This window comes from Parus major, chromosome 5 (assembly GCF_001522545.3).
Source record: "Parus major isolate Abel chromosome 5, Parus_major1.1, whole genome shotgun sequence".
Classification (NCBI taxonomy): domain Eukaryota; kingdom Metazoa; phylum Chordata; class Aves; order Passeriformes; family Paridae; genus Parus; species Parus major.
The window spans coordinates 23,065,820-23,087,436 of record NC_031774.1 but is presented as its reverse complement, the minus strand read 5'-3'; the positions used below and the strand labels follow the sequence as shown (position 1 = coordinate 23,087,436).

Below are 21,617 nucleotides of genomic sequence, written 5' to 3'. Positions count from 1 at the left end.
TTCACTCACAGTTTCATATTTCTCCCATATGCCTTGCTTGTGCTCTTCCTCCTCCCACAAAGAAGAACAGAAATCAAGACTGGATCCAGGAGATAAATTTAAATGGCAGGAGCAGGGAGGGAGGGCTGGGGGAGGGGGGTGTGTTCATCTCCACTCAGCAAAACACCTGGCCATTAAGGGTAGATGTCTCTCTCTGTCTTTGGGTAAGTACCCTCTTCTTCTACTTCTAGGCCTGAGTATCTGCCAGTCCCTAATTGTAAAGACAAAATTCAGTGAAAAGGTGTACCTTGCCTGAGGGCTGCTTCTTTTGCACAGGTGTGTCCTAGTGCAGTAAAAGTGTGTCTTCCCTGGCTGAGCCCCTTCTTACAGCAAAGCATTTAAGCTGCTAATGCTCCTCTGGGGCAGGGCAGATTATATATCAAAGGTGCATGAATGCAGCCCTGCAATCCCCTCTGAAAACAGGCTTAGAAGGCAGTGTATTCACTGGGAGGAAGGTGATGCCTGGATGGCAGCAAGCAAAATCTTTTTTTCCTTTGCCCTATGAAATCCACTTCTAGTCAAGCATAAAGAAAACAGATGAAAAGGAAAAAAAGAAAAAAGAAAAACGAAAAAAATAAATCCTGCCCACAGCCTCCATTGTGCCATCTACAAAGTGAGTGGGTTTAGTTTCCATTAATGTAGGCCTGTCCTCTGGCCCTCTGCCAGCCTCCGGCTGAGGCCTCTCTCAGAGGAGGGGCAGCAACCACAAGTCTGACAGGTGCTAGCATTTTTGGCAAGGAAAGGAGGATTCTTTTCCTGGTGTCTTTTAATCTCTCCTGAAGGGTGATTTCAATAGTCTTTGGTCTGTAGGGGATCACAAGCTCCCCAAAGCCCTTTAGCGACAGCAGTTTCAGGCAGAGGAGGTTTTGGTCTCACAAAGCCAGAAGCTCTTCTTGAGGAACAGGGATAGAGATTAAAGCAGCTTCTTCAGGCTGGGACAGTGCCACTGAATTAGACTGCAGATTCCAGTCTGCCTGGAAATCTCCAATGTCAGTGTTGATTTGTGAATGCTCCAAGTGCCATTTTTCAACTGTCCCAAGTAAGTCTCTGTGCCCTAGAGACTCCATTGTGTGCCCTGTAACTACAGAACCAAGTTAACCTTTAGTTCCTTATTCTTAATTTTCTTGCGCCCACAAAGAAAAGCAGACTGGGACATTTCTGTGGATCTCTTGATACTGTTTTGCAGTGCCAGACTTTCCTGCTCATTTACTAGAGGAGTAGACTAGAACCCAAATAAATGGGGGAATCAGTTCTGGTCTAAACTTACTCTAGTTTTCAGGCATTCATCACTACATTTTTGATGACTGGTCCCAGCCTGTCTTTGTGGAACAGGTGGCTCTCCAGCCTCTCCTGCAAGAGGAAGGTAACAGAGCCAGAAAACAGGTTTGTGTCCCCACAAGGAATACAAAGCCCCTTTCCAAAGGTTTTGAGTGTAGCACCCAAGTCTCCTGAAAAACCTTAGAGCATTCCTCACTATACTGTTGGTATAGATTATCAAATGGGCTTTTTGTCCTGGTGTGCAGTGGTACTCTCCAGGGTCTGGTAGACAATCTCTGTGCTGGCTGATCACACTCTCCAATGACCCCTACACAAGGTGGAGTTAGAATTAGTAAGGAGGGCTTTCCTAAGAGCCCCATCTTCCTTTCTGGCCCTGCTAAGGTCCCAGTGTTTTCAGAGAAGAGCAAGGATTATCAATCAGCTATTCCAGTCCTGAACTATACCATTTCCTTCATCTGGAGTAGGGTTTCTAAGTGAAAAGAAGCATGTTTATCTTATGCTGAGAGGGTACCCAAGTACTGGCCCAGCCTTTCATTCTCACACCCAGACAGCAAGCAATGCTAGAGCACAGTTCATCCACACTTAACTTCTGTAGGCAATGTGCACAAGAGTCAAGCCTTACTTTCCTGAGTTGCAAAGAAAGCAAAAGCCTTAAACCTATGGAGTGTTTTGATCCCCAAGATCAGTGCACCGCAAGAAAGGCAGATGGCACAAAAACATAAATAATCCTGAGTGGTATAGTGTATGTTTCAGGCTGTGGCACTGAGAGCACCACATGTATTATATCTGGTACTGGTGACTATACTGGGCAATGAACAGAGGCCCAGAGTTGACAGACTGCCATCTCCCTGACAGTCAGTACTCTAATTTTGTACAGTGAATGAAAACTGCCAATCCTCAGGACTGTAGGAAGTGAGACTACTGAGGTTGCCTCCCATGTCGTCTGAGCTCAGCTATAGCATATATGAAAGACATACAAAATGGATCACCAATCATCATTCTTTATCTATGATCCCAAATATTGTGTCCATTTCTCTAATAGGTATAAGGAAAATTGTCCTCTGTCTTGCAGGCCAGATTTTGGATGCTGCTATGGCTTGAACACCTCTCTTGAAGAATGACTAGCCTAACTCTGCTGATACTTTGGTTGGTTTTGTTCCTCCCAGGGGCTCTGCCGGATAAAGGAGACTTGTTTCTGGACCCTGCCATGGATCAAGAACTTGAGAAATTGTAAGTGGAACTGCCTAAACTAGGAGGTAAAATAACAGATTAAAGGTAGCATGATAAAGAAGAGTGTAATACTGTCCTATTCCTCTGCTCTACTACAAAACAATAGAGGAGCTCAAAGAGCAGCCTGAACAGGAAGGACTTCTTCCTTGTGGTGCCTCAGTGCAGTTAACAAAATCCTTACAAAAAACAGAGAAGACTGTGACTCAAAGAGGGATCTAGAGGAAGCAGCAGTCTCTAATGAACAGGAAAATTTTATTTGGATGGTGAAAAGTAGGAGTGTTGGAAGGAACGACATCAGCCCAGAAGATAAGTTTAAATAGGAGAAGATTCACATCTTTAGTGAATCTTGGTGAGTCTGGGTGGTACCAGTGCAACGTGTTCCCCCACTATGCCATGAACATCTTTCCATCCCTGTACAAGTTTTAAGCCTTTCTCCCAGATTCACTTCAAGAGTGCTGCAGTAGAAGTTTTTGCAACATGCTGCCTAGCGTTTGTCTTTTCTCTTTCAGGGTAGCTCAGGTTTCAGGGCTTTCTGTCTCTGGTCCTGCCAGCTCCAGTGCAGACACAGCAAATATGCCTGTTCGTAACTCACCCAGGATTAATTCACCTTGGAAACCTCTGCACCATCGTCGAAAAATGGATGCTGAGAGTGAAGGCTCCAATGAAGAGACAGACTCCTCTGAAAACTGAAGGTTGTGAGGGTGGGCACCATTCCCATCTTGGGTTTCTCCAGAACCCAGTGGAGGAACAGCACCTCCTCCCAGAGCATCTGCTCTAAAAGTGGGTTCTGTCTACGTCAGCAGTGTGTGTGTGGCTGCGCTAATCCCCAGTGCCGGCTTCACCCATCTTTTCCCAGGAGCAACTTGCCTTTTTCTTAGCTCCAAATCCGTGCAGGAATAGCGCCTCTGCAGAAGTCATTTACAGTTACAGTGTTATGCTTCCCTCTGCTGGCAGGCAAGACAAGCCAGCAAACGCCACTCTGCCAGCGCTTGGAAGCAGCCGGGTATGCTCTTGCCGGGGCTCTCCCTCCCAGTTCCGCAGTTCAGCAGGTGCTGAAGCAGCGGGAGCACTGGTACAGGCCACTTGCCAGTGTTTTGTTGTGCAGCTCTGTTGAGATTTGGCCCAGATAACACAGTGGTTAAATCGTCAGCAGCAGCTCTGCACTTGTGTTCCATTATTATTCCCAGTAAAGTTGCATCTGCACATGATCAAAGGTAAGGAAATTCACAAAGTTCCTAAAAAAGGGCAACTTGGATATTGCCATGCAACCTGTCTCTGCTTTGTGCTTTCTCCTCCATGTGTCCAAAACTTGCCAAAGCAAATACAGCAAATAAGCTAAATTGCAGTAAGTACTGCATGCTGCTGCTGTACTGAGTGCCCTTCTGTGAGGTGTCCCCATCCTTCCAACGGCGTATTACAGTCATTTGGAGAAGTGAATTTCAGAGGATTTGGAGGAGAGAGATAGGGTCATTAAAATCCTTGGCCACAGGTGGTATGGCTTGCAAGCACAGAGCACCTACTGGAGCTGGGTGGGCAGAAGCACTAAGGGAAAAAGCAGCAGTCCTCAAATGAAATCAAGTTGGGGTTTTTTGTAAATATTGGTAGTGTTGGGGCAGCAGTATAGCCCTTAAAACTACAAAAATAAGTAGCATCACATTGCATTAATAGCAACCAACTCATCAGTTTAAACCTTCACAGACCTGAATGCTTTGTCTAGCCCAGCTCCTGTGCCCCAGCTTGCATAGTCTAGTTATTTCTCGGGGAACTTCAGTTTCTCATGCTTCTTTGGGAGCCTCCTTGCTTCTCCTGGTCATAAAGTGCTGCAGCATAAGTCACCAGGAACTGGTAACCCAAAGCTTGTAGCAGGGTGCCAGCAGGGTTATTTATTTATTGTAAGTTGAATTATTTATGATCTGTGCATTCTCTCCCAGCTCGGTGAGTGGCTGTGACAGCCTGGCAATAAAGCACGCTGTGTCAGGCCTCTGCTGTGTCTGGGTCTTCAGGTGTTCTGGGCTGCTCCAGCCCCTCCTCAGGGGAGCAGTATTTGGTGGGCAGGCCAGCTTCCAGGGCCCCAGGAACCTCTCGCCTTCACCTGGGAAGGCACCGGCCCCACCCCCGAGCGCCTGGACCACCACCACACCCCGCAGCTGCACCACCGCTCCCTGCAGCCCCAGCCTGCTGTGGGTACTGTGACACTGACACAACTACATTAGAGCACAGAGACAAGGAACAGGGAGACCCGACCCTCATCCCCTCACTCCCCACCAAGATGAAACATCAGCACAGAGCAGCTGAGTAACCCTTCCCCTCCCACCCACAGCTGCTGCAGCCCCTCAATTGGCCAGGAGAGGTGAAGTCCATGCAAGCCTCTTCTCGGTCCCAGACAGGAGGCTCCGCAACAAACAGCCCCAGCCTCACTTTTTGCTAGCACTGTTTCAAAAGCTAGCCCTTTCCCACCCTTCTTCTTCCTACTTAGTTCTCAACACCATAGTCCAAGGAAGAGAAACGCACTCTTGTTAAAACCAGAGACCAAGCTGAACAGGACCAAAGTGACAGTCCTCACTGCTGCACCTCATGGTAAAGCCCAAGGCTTAATACTTTGATCTGATGCAAAGCTGGGCAACAAAATAAACCAGGGATCCAGTAAATTTCTTTACTTCTTTACCTGGGCCTTTTTTGCTGATGATGTAGATAGAAGCTAAAAAAATAATCTTTGATTTGATCTTTTTTTCTCCCGCATTCATATATGCTGGTTTAGAAGACAGTAAAAAGGACTAGATCACGGTAAAAAGCAAACCCTGCGAATACAGAGGACTCCACAGCACCATGGATTGGGAAGAGTGATCAGAACAAAAAACAGTCATGTCACATGATGTTCAGGAAAATAGCATTCCCCTTTTCTCTGTCACTTGGTGTGCTAAGGTGTGGGCCAAAGAAGGGCAGGAGCACTGATGAGGGCAGCCCAGGAGTTCCTGTCATATCTTTTACAGCAATGAGGTTAACCCTGTAAAAAGGCCTGTCTCCACTGGCTAGTAGATAGCAGTGGGTATGAGGGCACATTGAATTTTAATAGAGTGGAATCCAGAGATATTCAGAAAGCATCCTGGGCACAGCCATATCCTGACCCCCTCCGCTTACCTTCTCCCCTCCCCACCCAACCCAGACAAATAAGACAATCCTGCAGAGTTTACATCAGGCAAAGGTGGCATCAGTGCCTCTTGCTGGCTTCCCTTTGCAGTCCCTGGGTCATCAATATGAACCATAACGATCCTAAGGAGGAAACAGAGACATCTTGCTACAACACCTGTGTGCAAAATCCACAGACAGATAACAAGAAATTGGGGGGGTTGGTATTTTATGCAGTGTGAGGTTATCTAGACACTGTACAAAGGCAGAAGGTAAAATGACCTTGATTTTTAAAATTCTGCCTGGAATTTGTGGGAAAAGGTGTATCTGACATAACAAGGTGTCCTGTGCAGCTGGACAGTAAGGCTGGACAAGTAGAGTTCACTGGCCACCTGCAATTGCTTAGTACTGCAGTCAACAGCTATACAAGACAGGTATCTACCTGGGACTTTCCACATAATTTGAGAAGATAGTGATAATTCCAATAGAAGCCAGGGTATGGTGAAAGTCCCTGAACATGACAACAGCCTTTCTGAAGGTGCAATAATGTAAACTCACCTGAAGGGAGTTCATCACCCCATTGGCCAGGACAGCCATCTTGCCGGCAACTGATTTCACTCCTTGCTTGAATTGTGCAATGTCAGCTGCAGGCAGGACATTTCCAATAGACACACCACCTACAAAAACCAGGAGGAGTTAGCCCAGAGTCCCTCAGCTCCAGAAAGCACCTTGATCCCCTCCAGTCTAGGTCTTCCAAAACTGCTCCCTTCCTCAACCCACTGAGTGCTAACAAACCTGAGTGCACATTGTCAGCCTCTCCAAACAGGTCTGCAGAGCTGATGGCACTGCTCCCCGAGAGCTGCTGCAGTCGGGATCTGGCTTCATACTGCAGCAGAAAACACAACAAAAAGATTATAAAGGAAGGGAACAAAGTATAACCTGAGCACACAGGAGGAGGTAAAGCCAGAGCTGTACCAGTGTAAGCACTGCAGAATGCATCTACCTCAGCATCTGCTTCCCGCCCGAAAAACATATCTGAAGAGATAGCTTTAGCCCCTGCAAACTTCTGCCGAGCTTCATTGGATTCCACCATGGACGGCCTGTTCTCAATCTCCCGCCTGCTGGTGGGTCTGAGGAAACAAGAGGAGACATCTCAGATTAAGCTCACCAACAGTAAAGAATCAGACTTCTGTCTCAGACCTCATCTAATCAGAGGAAAGTAAGTCACCCCTAAGTGTTAGTTACATTGTGGGTCTCCTCTCCCCACCTCGGGACAGTCAGCACTCGATGACCACAGTGTATAAACTTACAGACATGACAGGCAAAGAGATGTCCAAGGCCCTTTCACTCGAGGCCCTTTTTCTTGGGCTTGTCTTTGCTGGTCAAGTAACTTTCTGCAGAGCAAGGCTCCTACTATAACACAGTAGCATCTGTGCCACAGCTCCCACACTCATCCTTCACCCCCTACATAAGGGGCACAAGGTACACTAGCAGTGGCAAGCACTTTACCTTTCTGAAACCGGCCGAATGCTGGAAACGGTCACCTCCGGTTCCTCCTCTTTGTCCATACCCCATGAAGAGTCCGTTTCCCATCGTGAACCAAATGCATCTTCGAATGAGAAAGGGCTGTATTTGTACCTAGGTACCAAAAATAGGTAATTTACACCAGACATGAAATTCAGGAATAAGCAAAGACCACACTGAAGCTAAGTCTTACTTGGGGGGTCCAGATGTGAAGCTTCCACCATCTTCAAACAAGTCCAGTTGGGAGCGGGAAGTTTTTGCTACCAGTGGCGTCTCTTGCTCAATTACTTGCATCTCAGACATCACTGAGTGTGAAACAGAACTAGCACAACAAACAGGCAGAGTCAGGACTGATGGGTCTGACAGCATCCAGTCCCCACAACCAAGTCTGCCTCAGAACTGAATCCAGCCTTCACAGGCAGGGCAGATGACACAAGTTTTGAGGGAGAGTTGTGGGATGTCAGTCCCCTTCTATGATAGAATGGTTATCATGTGATAGTTGAATGGTTATCTGTGCTCCTTCAGAAGTCTTGAACTACCTTCTTAAAAGAAGGATTCTGCAGGGGGATACTTGTCAAGCAGCACTGCTCTAGTGCTAGACACTGACAGGCCACACATACCTGGGGAAAAGCTCAAATGAGAACCAGAACCTTTGAACAGAGTCCCTATTCCTTCTGGGGCCTGAAGCATTTTCAGTCAGAGAGCAGCATATAAGCACTTTTAACTCATCTCCTTATCTATTACAAGAGCAAACTACTGACTTCAAGAAACTTTTCCAGAGCAGGGTACTTCCAAGACACCTGTCTGTCCTACACCATCCACAACCAAGTACCTTCTGGATGCCAATCCCATGCCCAGCCTCTCTGCTTGTTCACGTTTCTTCCCTTCAAGGTTCTGGAGTTTCTTCTCTTCCTTCTTCCGATCAAGCTGCAGTTCCTGATAAGCCAGTCGCATTGAGGTGACTCTAAGGGAAAGATCCATGGTGGGTGCTAGCCCATTACCCTCCCTCACTGCCCATGTTGTAGAACAAGTGGTTAAGTAACCCCGACCACTCTTCAAAACAGCCACTTTCACAACAGCTCTGCCAAAAATCCTTGCACAGAGAAGCTATTACTTGTTTTGCCATCTCCTCCACTGGGATTCAACTCATCTTTGGCTAACCATGATTTCCTTACTGTAAGCATCACAATGTCTTTCTTCTACCCACCCCTGCACGCAGAATGATCCATCCAGTTCAGCCTTTGGCTTTTTCACTCCTGTCCAAAGGTGAACAGAAACACAAGATACAGAAGTATCTGCTCCCTACACTCTTCCAGGAATGATAATTTAAATAAAATACAGCAGTATAACTTGTGCCCTGCTGCAAGGACCATATTGGCATATAGCTACTGCTCTTCCTCTCATACAGTATGTTCTGTAGTCACATTTAGTGATCCTAGGGTGAACAGCATTAACCTCACACTACTTCTGCCTTAGGTATGCAAGGTACTCATCCCAAACAGGGCACTTACATGGACTCCTCGGCTTGTTTCCTGGACTCTACAGCCTGCTGCTCCCTCAGCTGTTCTGCTACCTGGGCTTGCCGTTCAATCTCAGTGAAGCTCTGGCTGCTGACTTTCTGGGCTCCAAGACCTTTTTTTGCACCCAGCTTGAAAAACAAAAATAAAGTCCTGTGAATTTCTCTTCGTAGATTGTTCATTGTAGAAGAAAGCCTGAATCCTACTTCTTGCTGCACCATTGAGTCCTTCAGTCTCCCTGTGTAGTCACAGCCTATGGACCCAAAAGAGCTGGCAACACAGTATGGAAGAACTCCTGAGTTAACCCACCAGTGGCCAGCACTTTGAGATCAACCACATATGCTTCAGACCACAACCAATAATGATCCAGAACATAATTTTTTTGGCAATAATATACAGGCTGCTTAAGGTCTCCTTTCCCCAAAACAGATCTCTACAGCTTTGTCACACAGCTTTATTAAGCAGAAAGCAACAATCAGGGAAAGGACAGCAGAAATGCAAGACATGCTTTACCTCCCCTCCATAAAACAGCTCAGACATACCCCTTTCTTGGCAGCTCCCGGCTTCTTCTTTCCAATGAGGGAGGATTTAAGTTCTGCAAAAGGAGGGAAGCAGCAAATAAGCAGAAGGAAATTAATTTAAGAGGCCAAAATTAGACAGCAACCCAAACGAACATCCACCACAGTCCAGCTGCAGTAGCGTCCAGGACACACCATGCAGCTTCACATCAGAAGCCTGGGTGATTTCATCCAGGCAAGAAAGATGCACGTAGAAGCTCCACAGTTGCAGGCTGGTGGCCTAAAGAAGCATGTGTATTTCTGGAGCAACTTATAATTGAATTAAGAACTGTGAATAACTCCTCTGAGTGTTACACAGTAGGTATCAGGGTAGTTAGAGAAAGACTAGGTTCATCCCATACACAAATTCAAGAAATTGCAGCTTCAGAGACATATGAAGGTCAGAGCCTCACCAATGCCTTAGGGATAAAACAGCAAGAACCCTAAAGTTGTGTTTCCATGAACATACATAAAAAATGGACCTTAAGTGCAGCAAGCTGTAAAAGCAACAGGTTCCCCAACACCTTGCACTTGTCACTCTTGAGGACATGCCACTCTTGTAAAACCAGACAAGGGCCAGCCAAGCAGCAGATGTCTGGGGAAAAGTGTAAGAACAAAGCAGAGAGGGACTGCCCAAAACATTTTCCAGCTTCCTATAGTTAAGTCCAAAATCTTTAATTATCCTTGTTGGGCTTTTCTTTTGTGTGTGTGTCTCCAGACTTTCTACAGCCACATGACTGATGTTAGCCCATAAATTATTCGCGACACGTTTACTTTTATCTTTTCTAGTCTTATGATAAGTCTTTTTAAATAAGGGGATTCAAAACATTCACACTATCTGAAACTGTTTTCTGCTTGTTGTTCCTAACACTTGATTTGAGGTATTTGAGTTTGTGTTTGGGTTTTTTTATATTTCAGGAAACTTTTAACAGAAATGTTACTAAGAGCTCTTTACAGATAAAATGTATCTGGTTTAGATCTCAATACAACAATATAAGCTTTGTCTTGTTCTCTCTCTAAGCACAGGAAGCTAAAGTTAGAATTGAAGGCAGAATCTCAGGAGGGGCAAGCAGAGCTGTCACAAGCAGCCAGTGCAGGCCAGCTGTTAGCCAGTTACCTCCAGCAGGAGCAGCCCCTTGTGTTGACAGATACATGGACATGTCTGAGGAAGAGATGTAAAACATGGGGAATGAACAGACACTTGAGGACACAGGCCCTCCACCCAGAATGAACCCACTGTGGGCTAGGAGCATGCTCTCAATAAGGAAAGAAGCTCCAGCTAGATGTTCTGTGTGCAGCCAGGACAGTAATGGCAGGAAAGAATCAGATACAAATCCCTATTATTCTGAAAGCTAAAAATTCATTTGCCTCCAAAGGTTCTGTGGGGAAACAAACAAATAAAAAAAACAGACATGTGGCCTTGATCACCCAAGTTCTACATATGCAAGTGCCAAGTTTTGTCCAAAGCTCAAAACCAGGAAAACATGCTTTTGAAAAAGCAACAGCTTTGAACTCAATTATCCAAACGAGGAGGAAACCTCCAGAGAACTGTGACTTGATTTTGGGCTTCATTCAGGAACATCCCAAGTACTGGCTCAACAGGGAGGTAAGCTCGTTTAGACATTCTGTAAACTGGCTCACTGCTTCCACCTTCACTGAGCTTACTACTGAGCAGTGGGTGTAAGAACAAGACTGATCTGAGAGTGAAGAGTCTCACCTAGAGGAGCTTTAGGAGATGTGCTCAACAAGTCAATAGATGGACCTTGGCTGGGATCTGTGGGCACAAAACCAGGAGAGAATATTCAGCAGATTGATTCTCAACCCTTTTCTTTCCAATATGTTCACAGTTTCTCTACATCTCTCCTCTGCCCCCACAAATAAATCCAGTTGCAGCTTGAAATATGCAATTTCCCAAGCAAAACAACTTTACATCTCCACAGAGTAACTTATTCCTTCTGCAGTGTTCCTAACACAGTAAAAGAAAGCAAACACTCTGCAGAGAAATATACAAAGCTGATTTCAAATTACAGCTATGCCCCCAGGTTCTTGGTTTCCTTATCCCCTCACCCTAGAAAGTTTTCTGTCCTATATAATTTTCAGACCCACCAAATTCAAGGGGTAGAGAAGAGTGTTTAGACAAATAATAAAGTCTGAAAGGAGGCAAATGGGGCAGCTAATCCCCAAAACAGTTGTGTGCGCATTTCAGGAAAAGTGAAGAACTGAGCCAAAATGGAGGTTTTTTACGAAGTCTCCACTAATTTAACTGAACATGATAAGAGTGCATAGAACTTCCCCTCCTTCAGGCCTGAACCAAAGGCTAAGTTCAGCCCTTCCAACAGTGGTACAGAACTGTATTATCCCAGAAATGAAGGCAGATTCTTGGAAAAATTACTCAGTAAAGAACTCACTCGAAACTTCGCTGCCTTCTGATGACTTTTCTGCTTTTTCCACCTCTGAAGAAGACTGTGCAGGATTCTGGCTGGCATCTGCTACATCCCAGGTACTGGAAGACTGCAAGGAGATACTCATTCCAGCTTTTTGCAGAAGATGAACGAACCAAACAATCCTCAATTTAATACAGGTTTAGTGACCTGTATTCAATTTTAAGCCAAAAGAAACTTATTCCAAACTTCAGACTATGCCTTCCCTGAATATAATGTGTGGATTCCCTTAGTAGGGACAAAAATTTAAAAAAGGAAGCTAAGCTGAATGTAAGGCCAGGAGGAATGACAGAATCATTTGACAAGCTGGCTAATGTGAGGACTTCCCAGGTTACAAGAAATGAGTTTCAATCTGGGAGAAAGTTTAAATGAGTTTTCCTGGGAAAAATTAATCTCCACTTCCACTGTCTCTATTTGCCATATATCTAATTCATACATTAGCTGATAAAGTCTGCCTGGCATGGTGCAGTTGCCCAAATCCACTTTATCAGGGTCTATGTTCTGAAAAGTTTCTTCTTAACCAGAAATTCAAAGTAATAGGTAGACCTTGCTTTAACAAGTAGAAAGAAACTAAGTATTAACACAATACACAAAGCATCTTCCAGGGCATAGGTGGTAGCTTTGAGTACTTCTTGAAGCCAAAGATGGTCTCAAAAACAAAGGACATGGATATTACAGGGACTGTTCAGATCTGTGACTATGTCCCAGGCAGATGACTGCACATTATACTGAGTAATTATACAATTTAGAGTCCTTCCAAGCTAAGTGGGACTGCTCCTTGCTGAACAGCTGGCTATTGGAGAGCTATTAAGGCTGCCTGGTTTAGGTAGTTCTTCTCACCTGCGTGTGCTCCATGAAGAAATCAGCATCACTCTTGTCAGGGGAGTGCCCAAGGGCTCCACTCAGTCCATCTATAAGCAACTAAAGAGAGGAGAGGCAAAAAAGAAGGTATCCTACAAGACTGAGCATCCAGCATACCCATGTAGCACTCCTGAGCTCTCAGACTTACATCAGTGCCATACTTGGCCATGGCAGCGCTTGCCAGCTGCCGGATCTTCTCCCTGTACATCTGGGCAGCTCGACTGTTATATTTAGCATTGGCATCTGTGGTGGTACAGCCATGCTGTCGGAAGAAAGCAGTCTGAAAAGAGAGGAATATTTAGTCTCCTGATTGCTAGATCATACTCAAGCAAGCACTAGGCAAACTCAACAGAAAAACAAAACTTCCCGTGAACAGAGGATGAAAAACCGAGAACACAGCATGAACAAACCATTACTTGATCAGCTTTCTACATGAATTCTCACTCCAGGGGCCTATGAAAATCATCCATCTTCTCTACAGAGGGATGATTCTGAGTCACAATGCTGAGCATTAGCTTTCAAACTGATCAGTGTTATTAAATCCTATCATTTAAGAAGGCTATGCCTCTCATTTAAATGAGATGCAAAAAAATGAGAGATCTGCACATCAGAAAACAACACATGCAAAAATCACAGTCTGACTTCCAAGCACACTTGACAAATACCCCCCTTCATAACACATTTCAGATGAGACTGGTACCAAGAAAGCCACAGAAAGGAAAGGGACAAGAAGCAGAGAACATGGATTAGCAAGAGGGAGAGCAAGCAAAATGCCTACAGAGGATCCTCACCGCGTTGGCATTACTGCCCACTTGCATACACCTCAGCTGGAACCAGTTCCAGTTAGAATCCAACTCTGTGGACCTGTGTGAGTGAGAACCAATTATTTCTGTTAATAAAGACCAGGCAAACCAAATGCAAAACCAAGCTCTGGCCTAAAATGGTCAGATATCCCACTACTATTCCAAAGTGTAAGAGGCAAGGGTGAAAAGAACATCTTGGGAATTTCTTTGCTGCTGTAAAAGAAATAATTTTAACTTTTAAAGTAAGGAAGAAGACCAGCTTTTATCCAAATTTTGAGGCTCTCTCTCTTGTACTGCTTGTTTTAGAGGGCACAGCTTGAGCTAGGAAAGCACAGCCAAGAACTTCCATTCTACATGTGATCTCACCGCAACACGAGAGACTCATAGTCAGCCCATCCCACAGGTTGGGCCAAAACACGTGACAGAGCAACTGAGAATACATCCAAGTAAAGCTAGAGGGGACACACAGTGTCTCATACCACTTACTCAACTTCTCTCCTAACAAATAAAGGTCACAGTTCTGTTAACTTAAAATGCTAATTTTTACAAGTACTGAAAACAAGAACTAGGCTGAAAAGCTAACACCATCATCCCCATTAGGTTAATAGCAAAAAGATTAAACAATATTCCTCTTTTTGCCTTGCTCAGCATTATGAAAATGTATATACACCACACTGCTGTCTTACTGGCAAGATTCACACACCACACTCCTGTCTCTGCTCCTACAATGCCAAGTCCAGACAGCGTTTCTGCAAGGTTAGCGAAAGCAACATGTCGACGTTCCACCTGAGGTGCTTTGGAAACTCCATTTTGGAACTAGAAATGCTGAAAACCTCCAGTGAGCAAGCCACATAAACCCCGAGGTGATCGCTCCGTGATAAGGCTTCTCTCCCAGTCCCTGCGTGCTCCCACCCCAAGGCGGGCTGGCTGCTCCAGGCCTGCCGGCGGTGCCGCGGGCCGCGCTCCCCACGCACCTGATGAAGCTGAGGTGCACGCCCAGGGACCTGTGGACGCCGGAGCAGTCGATGCACAGAAAGACCCCGTAGGTGATACTGGCCCAGCTCGGGTTCTTGGCGCCGCAGTCGAAGCACGACTAAAGCGAAGGCAGAGGGACAGCCAGGTTGAAGCGACGGCTCTGCCGCTCCGCGACCACCGCCTGAGCTCGGCGACCCGGCCGCTCTGCCCAGGCGCTCCCCAAGGGCCCCTGCCCGGCCGCCCCAACAGCCGCCGCAGCGCGGCCCAGAGCCCACCGGGGCCCGGCAGGAGCGCAAGCTGCGGCCGCAGGGCAATAGCCCGGCACGGACAGTTCGACGGACCCCGGCCGCTCCCCCCTACCTTGTTGGCCGGCGCTGCCCGAAGCCGCTTGAAGAGGGTCTGGATCTCCGTCTTGCTCGGCTCCGCCGCCATGATCTCTCCTTCCCAGACACCCCCGCGGGGACGGCAGCCGGCCGGGCCCAATCGGCGCCACGGCCGCGGTAGAGGCCTGTGGGCCGGCCCCCAGCTGCGTCCTTGGGTCTGAACGGCGAGAAGGGAGCGAGGTCGCGCTTTCCCTCCGGTGCCGGGATGTGGGGCAGAGTTAGCTCCAGGTCATCCCAGCCGCTGCGCCGGCTGCCGGCCGACGCCTCGCGGGGGTCACGGCATCGCCTTACGCACACGGGACGTTGCACGCCCCGAGACCGCCGTGAGCCCTGAGCGTTTAGGGCAGGCCCACAGCTCCCTGCTCGGCGCTGCTGCGGAGCCCTGCTGGTTGTGCCCCTCCTTTTGGGGCCGCTGCGGGCCCGCACCGAGAGAAGGGCGCTTTACAATAGCAGTGGGGCAGTGCCTGCCGTGGGTCATCTGCTACCGGGGGAAAAGCTCAGAGCAACGTTTACAGGCTCCAGCAGCCGACCTTAGGGCACCGGGCTTGGTACACTGGCACAAACGAACGGTGATTTGGAAATGATTTACAGAACCACAGAACATCCTCAGTTGGAATGCACTCACACAGATCATCGAGTGACTCCTGGCTCTGCATAGGATATCCCTGAGAGTCACACCGTGTCCCTAAGAGCACCGTCCATAAGGTTCTTGAACTCTGTCAGGCTTGGTGCTGTGGCCACTTCCCTGGGGAGCCTGTTCCAGTGCACAATCACCCTCTGTGTGATGAACTCTTTTCTAATAGCCAACCCAAATCTCTGCCTAGAGTCCTGACACTGGTCATTAAAGAGAATGGCCCTGCCCCTATGCTTCCCCTCGTGATGACACTGAAGACCACGATGAGGAATGAGTTTCCTCCAGGCTGAAAGACCGAGTGACTTCATCCACGCCTGGTATGGCTTCCCCTTCAAACTCTTCTCCATCTTCACAGCCCTGATTTAATCGGGGGGGGGGGGGACCACTCAAGAGGCTATTACTTGACTATGCAGTAATCAAGGCATCATGAGGCAGCAATCAAGGTAGGGAAGTTGTTACTTCAGAGCAAAGATAATGTCAGGGCCTTTAACTGCTGTATTACCTGCCTAGAAGCAGTAGAGTATTGGCTAGAAAGGCATTGAGTTATAAAGCAAGAAAAATAGGAAAAAGTATGGTTGTGCTGTGAACTAAAAGTCAATGGCATATAATCCATTCCATTCTTTAGTGAGAAAAAAAAATTACTGCAGAGCAATGAAAGGTTCAGGGGGGATGAGAACAACAACAAAAGTTAATCAGTAGCTTGGTATTACAGAGATGGAATGCATTGGTATTTCCTTACCTCTGAAAAGAGATTGCTCTGCAGCACTAGCTTGTCGCTAAAAGAAACTCTTAAATGCTAATATCTGGACAAGACAACTTTCAGTTTAAATTTAAAGGCTTTCTTCACTCATTTCCAGACAATCCACAGATATTAAGATAGACAATAGAATTCCTTGCAGTGGGAACTTAGGACCCATGGTCTTCAGAAGATACATAAAGTAATGGGACATAGAGATGCAATCAGGAGCAACAGAGCTGTTGAGGGAAAAAATAGCCCTGCAGAAAAACCCTTGCAGGTTTAGCAGGGTCTTGTGTTCTGGGAATCAGCAAAGCTCTAATTATGATTACAGTGAGATCTGATATGGTAGGCACATGCAGTAAGATGAGAGGCTTCTGGCTGGCACATCTGATTGAAGCTGCTCTGAGATGAGTTTCTGAGCTGGGTAGTGAAGCCTGATCTAACCTGACAGAGCTCATTCTTGGCAGCACTTTTGTCTTAAGTATTCCCCAGTTTCTCTTGCTTTTATTCTACTACCTTAATGGTACCTATATGCCATTTCTGGGATTACATACACATGTGCTGGGGAAGCAATGCAGGTAAAAGTAACTGATAGCATTTTCCTCAGAGTTATTTTTAAACAAGTTGAGTTCCCTGATGCCATTCATGGTGCAGCTGTCCTGGCAGTCATACCAGGAGAGCTGATGTCAGGGTGCAGTAAGGGCTGGCTGCACACTAGGACAAGGAGAGCTGTGAGGGCTGTTCCTGAGGCCAGAAACCAGAGCCATCATCGGGCATGGCCCATTCCCACAGTACCTGGCCACAGAGAGCCCAGCAGGCCTGGCATAGCATCTGGATTAGAACAAGAACTGAGATAGCTGGACAAGCTCATGGTGATGAGTTGTTCGCAGCAAACTGGGTCAGGATCAGGCCCAGTGATGGCCAGGTGTGTCTGTGGTGATAAGGCAAGGCAAGCCTGAGGTCAGGCTGATAAACCATCCTACAGGTTAAGATCAACAAAGCACAGACAGAGACTACTACTCCTCCAATGTAGCTCAGGCAGGGCCTGAGAACTCTGGGCTGAGCTTAAATGCAAACACATCCTCCCTAAACCCCAAGGGGGCAGGGGCTTTGGGTAGAGCCATAGGTGAGGCTGCTCTTGGCAATGAAGGCCTGTTAGTGCATTCAGGGCCCTGACAGGTGAAGCTACAGAAGGGCAGGAGAGAGAGTCTCTGGTGTTGGGTTGTGTAAGCTGTATCTTGTGTAGAGGAGGGAGTTCAGATGATGAGGGTGCATTGGGAGTATTCATGTTCATGTTGGCTGGAGCTGCCTCAACCTGAGTTGCTTGTTCCTGCCCTGTCATCATCACTTGTGTGGTGCTGCTCCCCTTCTCTGCTTGTTTCTTGTGTTTGGGAATGGGATGGGCATCAGTCAGCAGGCAGTGAGCAATTGTATTGAGCATCACTTTTTTCTTGGGTTTAATTACTTTTTTCCTATTATTATTATTATTATTATTATTATTATTATTATTATTATTATTATTATTATTATTATTTTCTTTATTTCAGTTATTAAACTGTTCTTGTCTCTACCCACCAATTGTACCTTTTTCCAATTCCCTTCCCCATTCCAGTGGGTGCTATGGGGTGGGTGGAGTGAGCTGGGTGATGCTTGGATGCTGGGTTAAGTCATGACAAAGAGAAATGGCATGTGCTCAGGAGGAGCCAAGGCAGCCTCAGAGGTCAGTAGGTCAGTGTCACACTTTGTCTCTGCCCGTCTGTGCTAGGAAACATGGGGAGATACAGTGCAAGCTCCTCTCCTCCATGTAGGAAGCATAGTTTCTGTTCAATGCCTGCTACAGCAGGGTTACTTCAGCTTCTGTATCTCAGCAGGGTCTCTTGCAGGCCTTCAAATCCATGCTGGTTGCTCCAGATCCTGGCAAGGCTGCTGATCCTGTCCATCAGTTTTCCATAAAAGCAGCAGGGAGAGCATGCTGCTGGTCTGAGAAATAATCAGCTTCTTTTTGTTGCCTTTGTTACTACAGGAAAGACCTCCTGCTGCTGACTGTTCCCGGTGAATGAGTGCTGTCACAACACTGCTTTTGCTATTTCCTGCATCTGTTTCTTTTGCATCTCATGTGCTTTAGTGCTGAATTTCTGAGCTCCAAGCTGGCAGCCTGCTCTTTGGCTCTCAGCTTCCCTATCCATCTACATCCCATCTGACATCTACCTCTTTCCTCCTGACTGCTGTGACACCAGACCCTGAGCCTGATGTAGCCTTCTAATCAGAGGTCACCTTGCTGTTATCCACTTCTGTCAATAAAAGATAGTTCCCAACAGTATCCAAGAGAGCAAAGGAAAGCAAAGGTTGATGACCAGGCATGATGTTGGAGTCTGCCATACCACCAGGGACACATTTTCAGTACAGAAGTCTGGTTATCTGAGGGCATGAGGTTACTGTGGAAGAGAAAGAGAGATTCAGGAGGGAAGTGCTGTGATGGGGATAAGATAATGCCCTGCACTTTCAGGCCTGAGCCAAAGGTAAGAGGAAGTGCTTCTCTATGTGTCTGTCCAAAAGCAGGGCGGTAGAGGGAAAGAGGGACCTTGTTCTTTTCTCACTACCGAGCAAAGAACATGGGTGATAGGACTGTGCAGTAGAGAGATGAGATGGCTGAGTCTTCCTCTCCTATTCAGACCCATTGCCCTCTCACACTTTTGCTGAAAGAGAAGTTTTGGGAAAGGGGTTGGCAAATTCAATAAACTACCCTGTCACCCTGTCACCTTCAAAGGAGTGGTGACCTGGTTCAGGGACAGCACGGTGACCAATCCCAGGTCACTTGGTCCATCTGCATGCTAACACCAATGTGGTAGACGGTGAAATGGCGTTTATTGGTGAAGAGTTTGACACTTTATAACCTAGGTTCACAGTGTCACTCCCATCTGCTTTCATCACATCTAGGTGCTATTGGCTAATTATGGGGGTAATTACCATAAACTGTTGAGAAGTGGGGGTGATTCTGTCTTTCTGTACATCACGATATCTTCTGACCGCCGGACCTTAGCTGCCCACATTACCCAAAAAGTAACAGGGAGATAGAGTTTCCCATGGATCATAATGCTGAGTGATGGGGTACCAGAAATCTACAATGATGCCTTGGGCAAAGAAGCAGTTCTTAACACAACTTTTTAAAATTTTTTTTGTCCTTCTCTCTTACTAAGCAGTTCACAGACACTAACTAATCCATGTGATTTCCCTTGGGGATAGCCAGTAACTCTGGGAGAAAGTTCTGCTCAATATTGCAGGGCAGCCTGGCTATTTTCAGTAGTGGAAGGAGCAAACACAGCCATGAATGGAGGAGAGGAAAATCAAATAGAAAGCATTCTCCTCCTCACTACAACAAGAGACGTGTTCTCAGCAAGTGTACTCCTTCCCAGCTTAAAGGGACAGTGTGTAAGAAGATGCTCCTAATTTTCTATCATCAGAGATCATATGGAAAATTTTCCTTGGGTTAGGTTAGGTTTCTGTCAAGTCAGCAAACTGCCCTGCCATGTATTCACTTGGATTGATGCAAGGGAAGCAGCTGGCTGAGGGTTGTGGCTGACCAGGCTGCCAGTGTGCTGGACTGAGTGTAATCAGTTGCTGCCTCCCTAGGAAAAAGTACAGCAGCAAGGCAGGCAGTCATGTCACTCACTGGCTGCACACAATTCTGCCAGCAAGATCTAAGATAAGGAGCTAATATAGTAAGTGTAGAGTGAATAAAGTTTACAACTTACACAATTTTACTGCAGTCTTGCAAATGTTGTGGTTTGGAGAAAAGCCAGCAAAGGTTGAAGGAACACATAATTTAAGGAACACAACAGATGGGTAACTTGAGAGATATAGAGGAGTGTAGTCATGGATGGCTTGCTGTGATTTGGGGTTGTGTTGCAGCCAAAAGGCTGGTCCTGCTGCATGTGCTGTCCCTTGCACCCACTCTGGGAAGTGGTAGCTGTGGTCTTGTCCTGAGCCCTGCTCAAACAGTGATTGTCATTGCATTGCTGAGCTGATCTCCTGCTTGTGCAAGTGCTGAAAAAGTAAGGCAAGGGCTAAGAAGTCTTGAAAGGGATAAAGAGAGGACTGTCCCTTTCAGCTGTGCCAAGCAGTGTTGCTGGGCTGCCAGGCAAAACTGCTGTGGTTTGATGGAAAGGGTGACAGGAATGTAGGGCCAGGGCAGAAGCATGCTGCTCCTATAGTTGTTACATGACCGTGTGTATATACATGTGTATCTTGAGGCTTTTCTTTTGTTATTCCATTTCCAATGTTACAATTAAAAGTTGATTTGTAAATGTCTGGTAATACTACCTCTGGCCTGGCAGGTGCTTTGGACTTGGGAAACTTTAGACATACCTCAAAGTAGAGGTATGCTGGATGCTGTGGCCTGGGTTTTCCTGGATCTGAGGACTAGTTTTAGATCTTGCTGTGGTGGTCCGTTTGGAAACGTTACAGGTGTCCCTGCTGGAAGCAGGCTGTTTGGGAGGGGACAGTCACTCAAATGATGGAAGACATACACATCACACCACATGGAAGCAAGGTGAAAAACTAAGAAATGAGAAGACCCTGAGCTCCCTTCTTTCAAGGGCAGTTGACAGCACAGGCACTAACTTGCCTGAAGTCAGAACCAGCAGGGCCGACCACCCATAAGACATGACTCTTCCAGATTCTCCAGTAGATATGTAATCTCTCTTCCCTGCAGATCACCCCTCTCAGGAGTTTTCTAAATAAACAGAATCCCTCTAGTACAGGGACTAATTGTCTGCAGCCCGTACAAGCATCGGGAGTGTGCCTTAAGCAGAAGACAGTGACCCATGAAAGAAAGGCAGGCAGAGCTGACCATAAGACAAGGTCATAAGCAAGGCAAAATGACAAAGCTCTTTTGAAAACAAAGGATTTTCAGAGTGGAATCACCACTGTCAAAGAGGTCACTATGAAGGATTTGTGTGCAGGGGGGTTAGGTAGCAGTGCTTCAGCTCCATAGGTGGCTGGTATGTGTAGAGGAGATGCAGATCCACTGGTGAAACATCCATAGAATTATGGATAGAGCATTCCTTAGGAACTGTGTGGTACCTGTGGGGGAAGCCCTGAAGAGAATTTGAGAGAAAGGGCTAGTATGGTCACAGCCTGGGGACAGTGACTGTTTTATTGTCAGTCTCCTGCTGGAAGCAGGAACAATAGACTCAGGAAGGAGGCAGTGAAATCAAAGGGGGAGAGTGGAGGACCTGGAAGAAGACTTCCAGTTGCTTGGGCAGAAAGGAAATGCAGGGAGGAAGGGACCACAGGATGTGTAACTAGAAGGACCCAGTGAAAGTGCTGAAAACTGAAAAGGAGAGCTTATGGACCCCCACACTAAGACTGAAGAAGTGCTGAGTACCACTACACTGCCTGTTGAGATGTCTTAAACTACAGCTATAGTTGCCTTAAGCTGAGAGACTGACAAGCCAGAAACCTCTGCAAGCAGGGTTACTGAATGATGAAAAACAGGAGGATATGGCCAG

The 21,617-nt window shown here is 46.7% G+C and overlaps 2 protein-coding genes across 4 annotated transcripts in view; one reads left to right on the top strand and one right to left on the bottom strand.

The window, feature by feature from the left end:
* Positions 1-4,528, top strand: part of C5H11orf49 (chromosome 5 C11orf49 homolog) — a 79,158-nt gene extending 74,630 nt beyond the window's left edge. For both annotated transcript variants that reach the window (XM_015629797.3, XM_015629798.3), the window contains exons 8-9: positions 2,484-2,547; positions 3,057-4,528. In XM_015629797.3, coding sequence (XP_015485283.1) covers positions 2,484-2,547; positions 3,057-3,237 — 245 coding nt within the window. In that variant the 3' untranslated portion in view covers positions 3,238-4,528. The remainder of the gene's footprint in view (positions 1-2,483; positions 2,548-3,056) is intronic.
* Positions 4,529-5,186: 658 nt separating this feature from the next.
* Positions 5,187-14,886, bottom strand: ARFGAP2 (ADP ribosylation factor GTPase activating protein 2). Of its 2 annotated transcripts, XM_015629767.2 has the most exons (17): positions 14,712-14,886; positions 14,351-14,469; positions 13,365-13,437; positions 12,722-12,853; positions 12,553-12,633; positions 11,680-11,782; positions 10,989-11,045; positions 10,389-10,433; positions 9,257-9,309; positions 8,709-8,845; positions 8,030-8,161; positions 7,391-7,519; positions 7,183-7,311; positions 6,677-6,803; positions 6,469-6,559; positions 6,232-6,350; positions 5,187-5,817 (listed from the first exon to the last, which is right to left on the bottom strand). In XM_015629767.2, the coding sequence occupies exons 1-17, from the start codon at positions 14,781-14,783 to the stop codon at positions 5,797-5,799; spliced, it is 1,620 nt and encodes a 539-aa protein (XP_015485253.1). In that variant the 5' UTR covers positions 14,784-14,886; the 3' UTR covers positions 5,187-5,796. The 2 variants fall into 2 exon arrangements, with proteins under 2 accessions (XP_015485253.1, XP_015485254.1); XM_015629768.2 differs by lacking the exon at positions 10,389-10,433.
* Between the last annotated feature and the right edge of the window lie 6,731 nt (positions 14,887-21,617).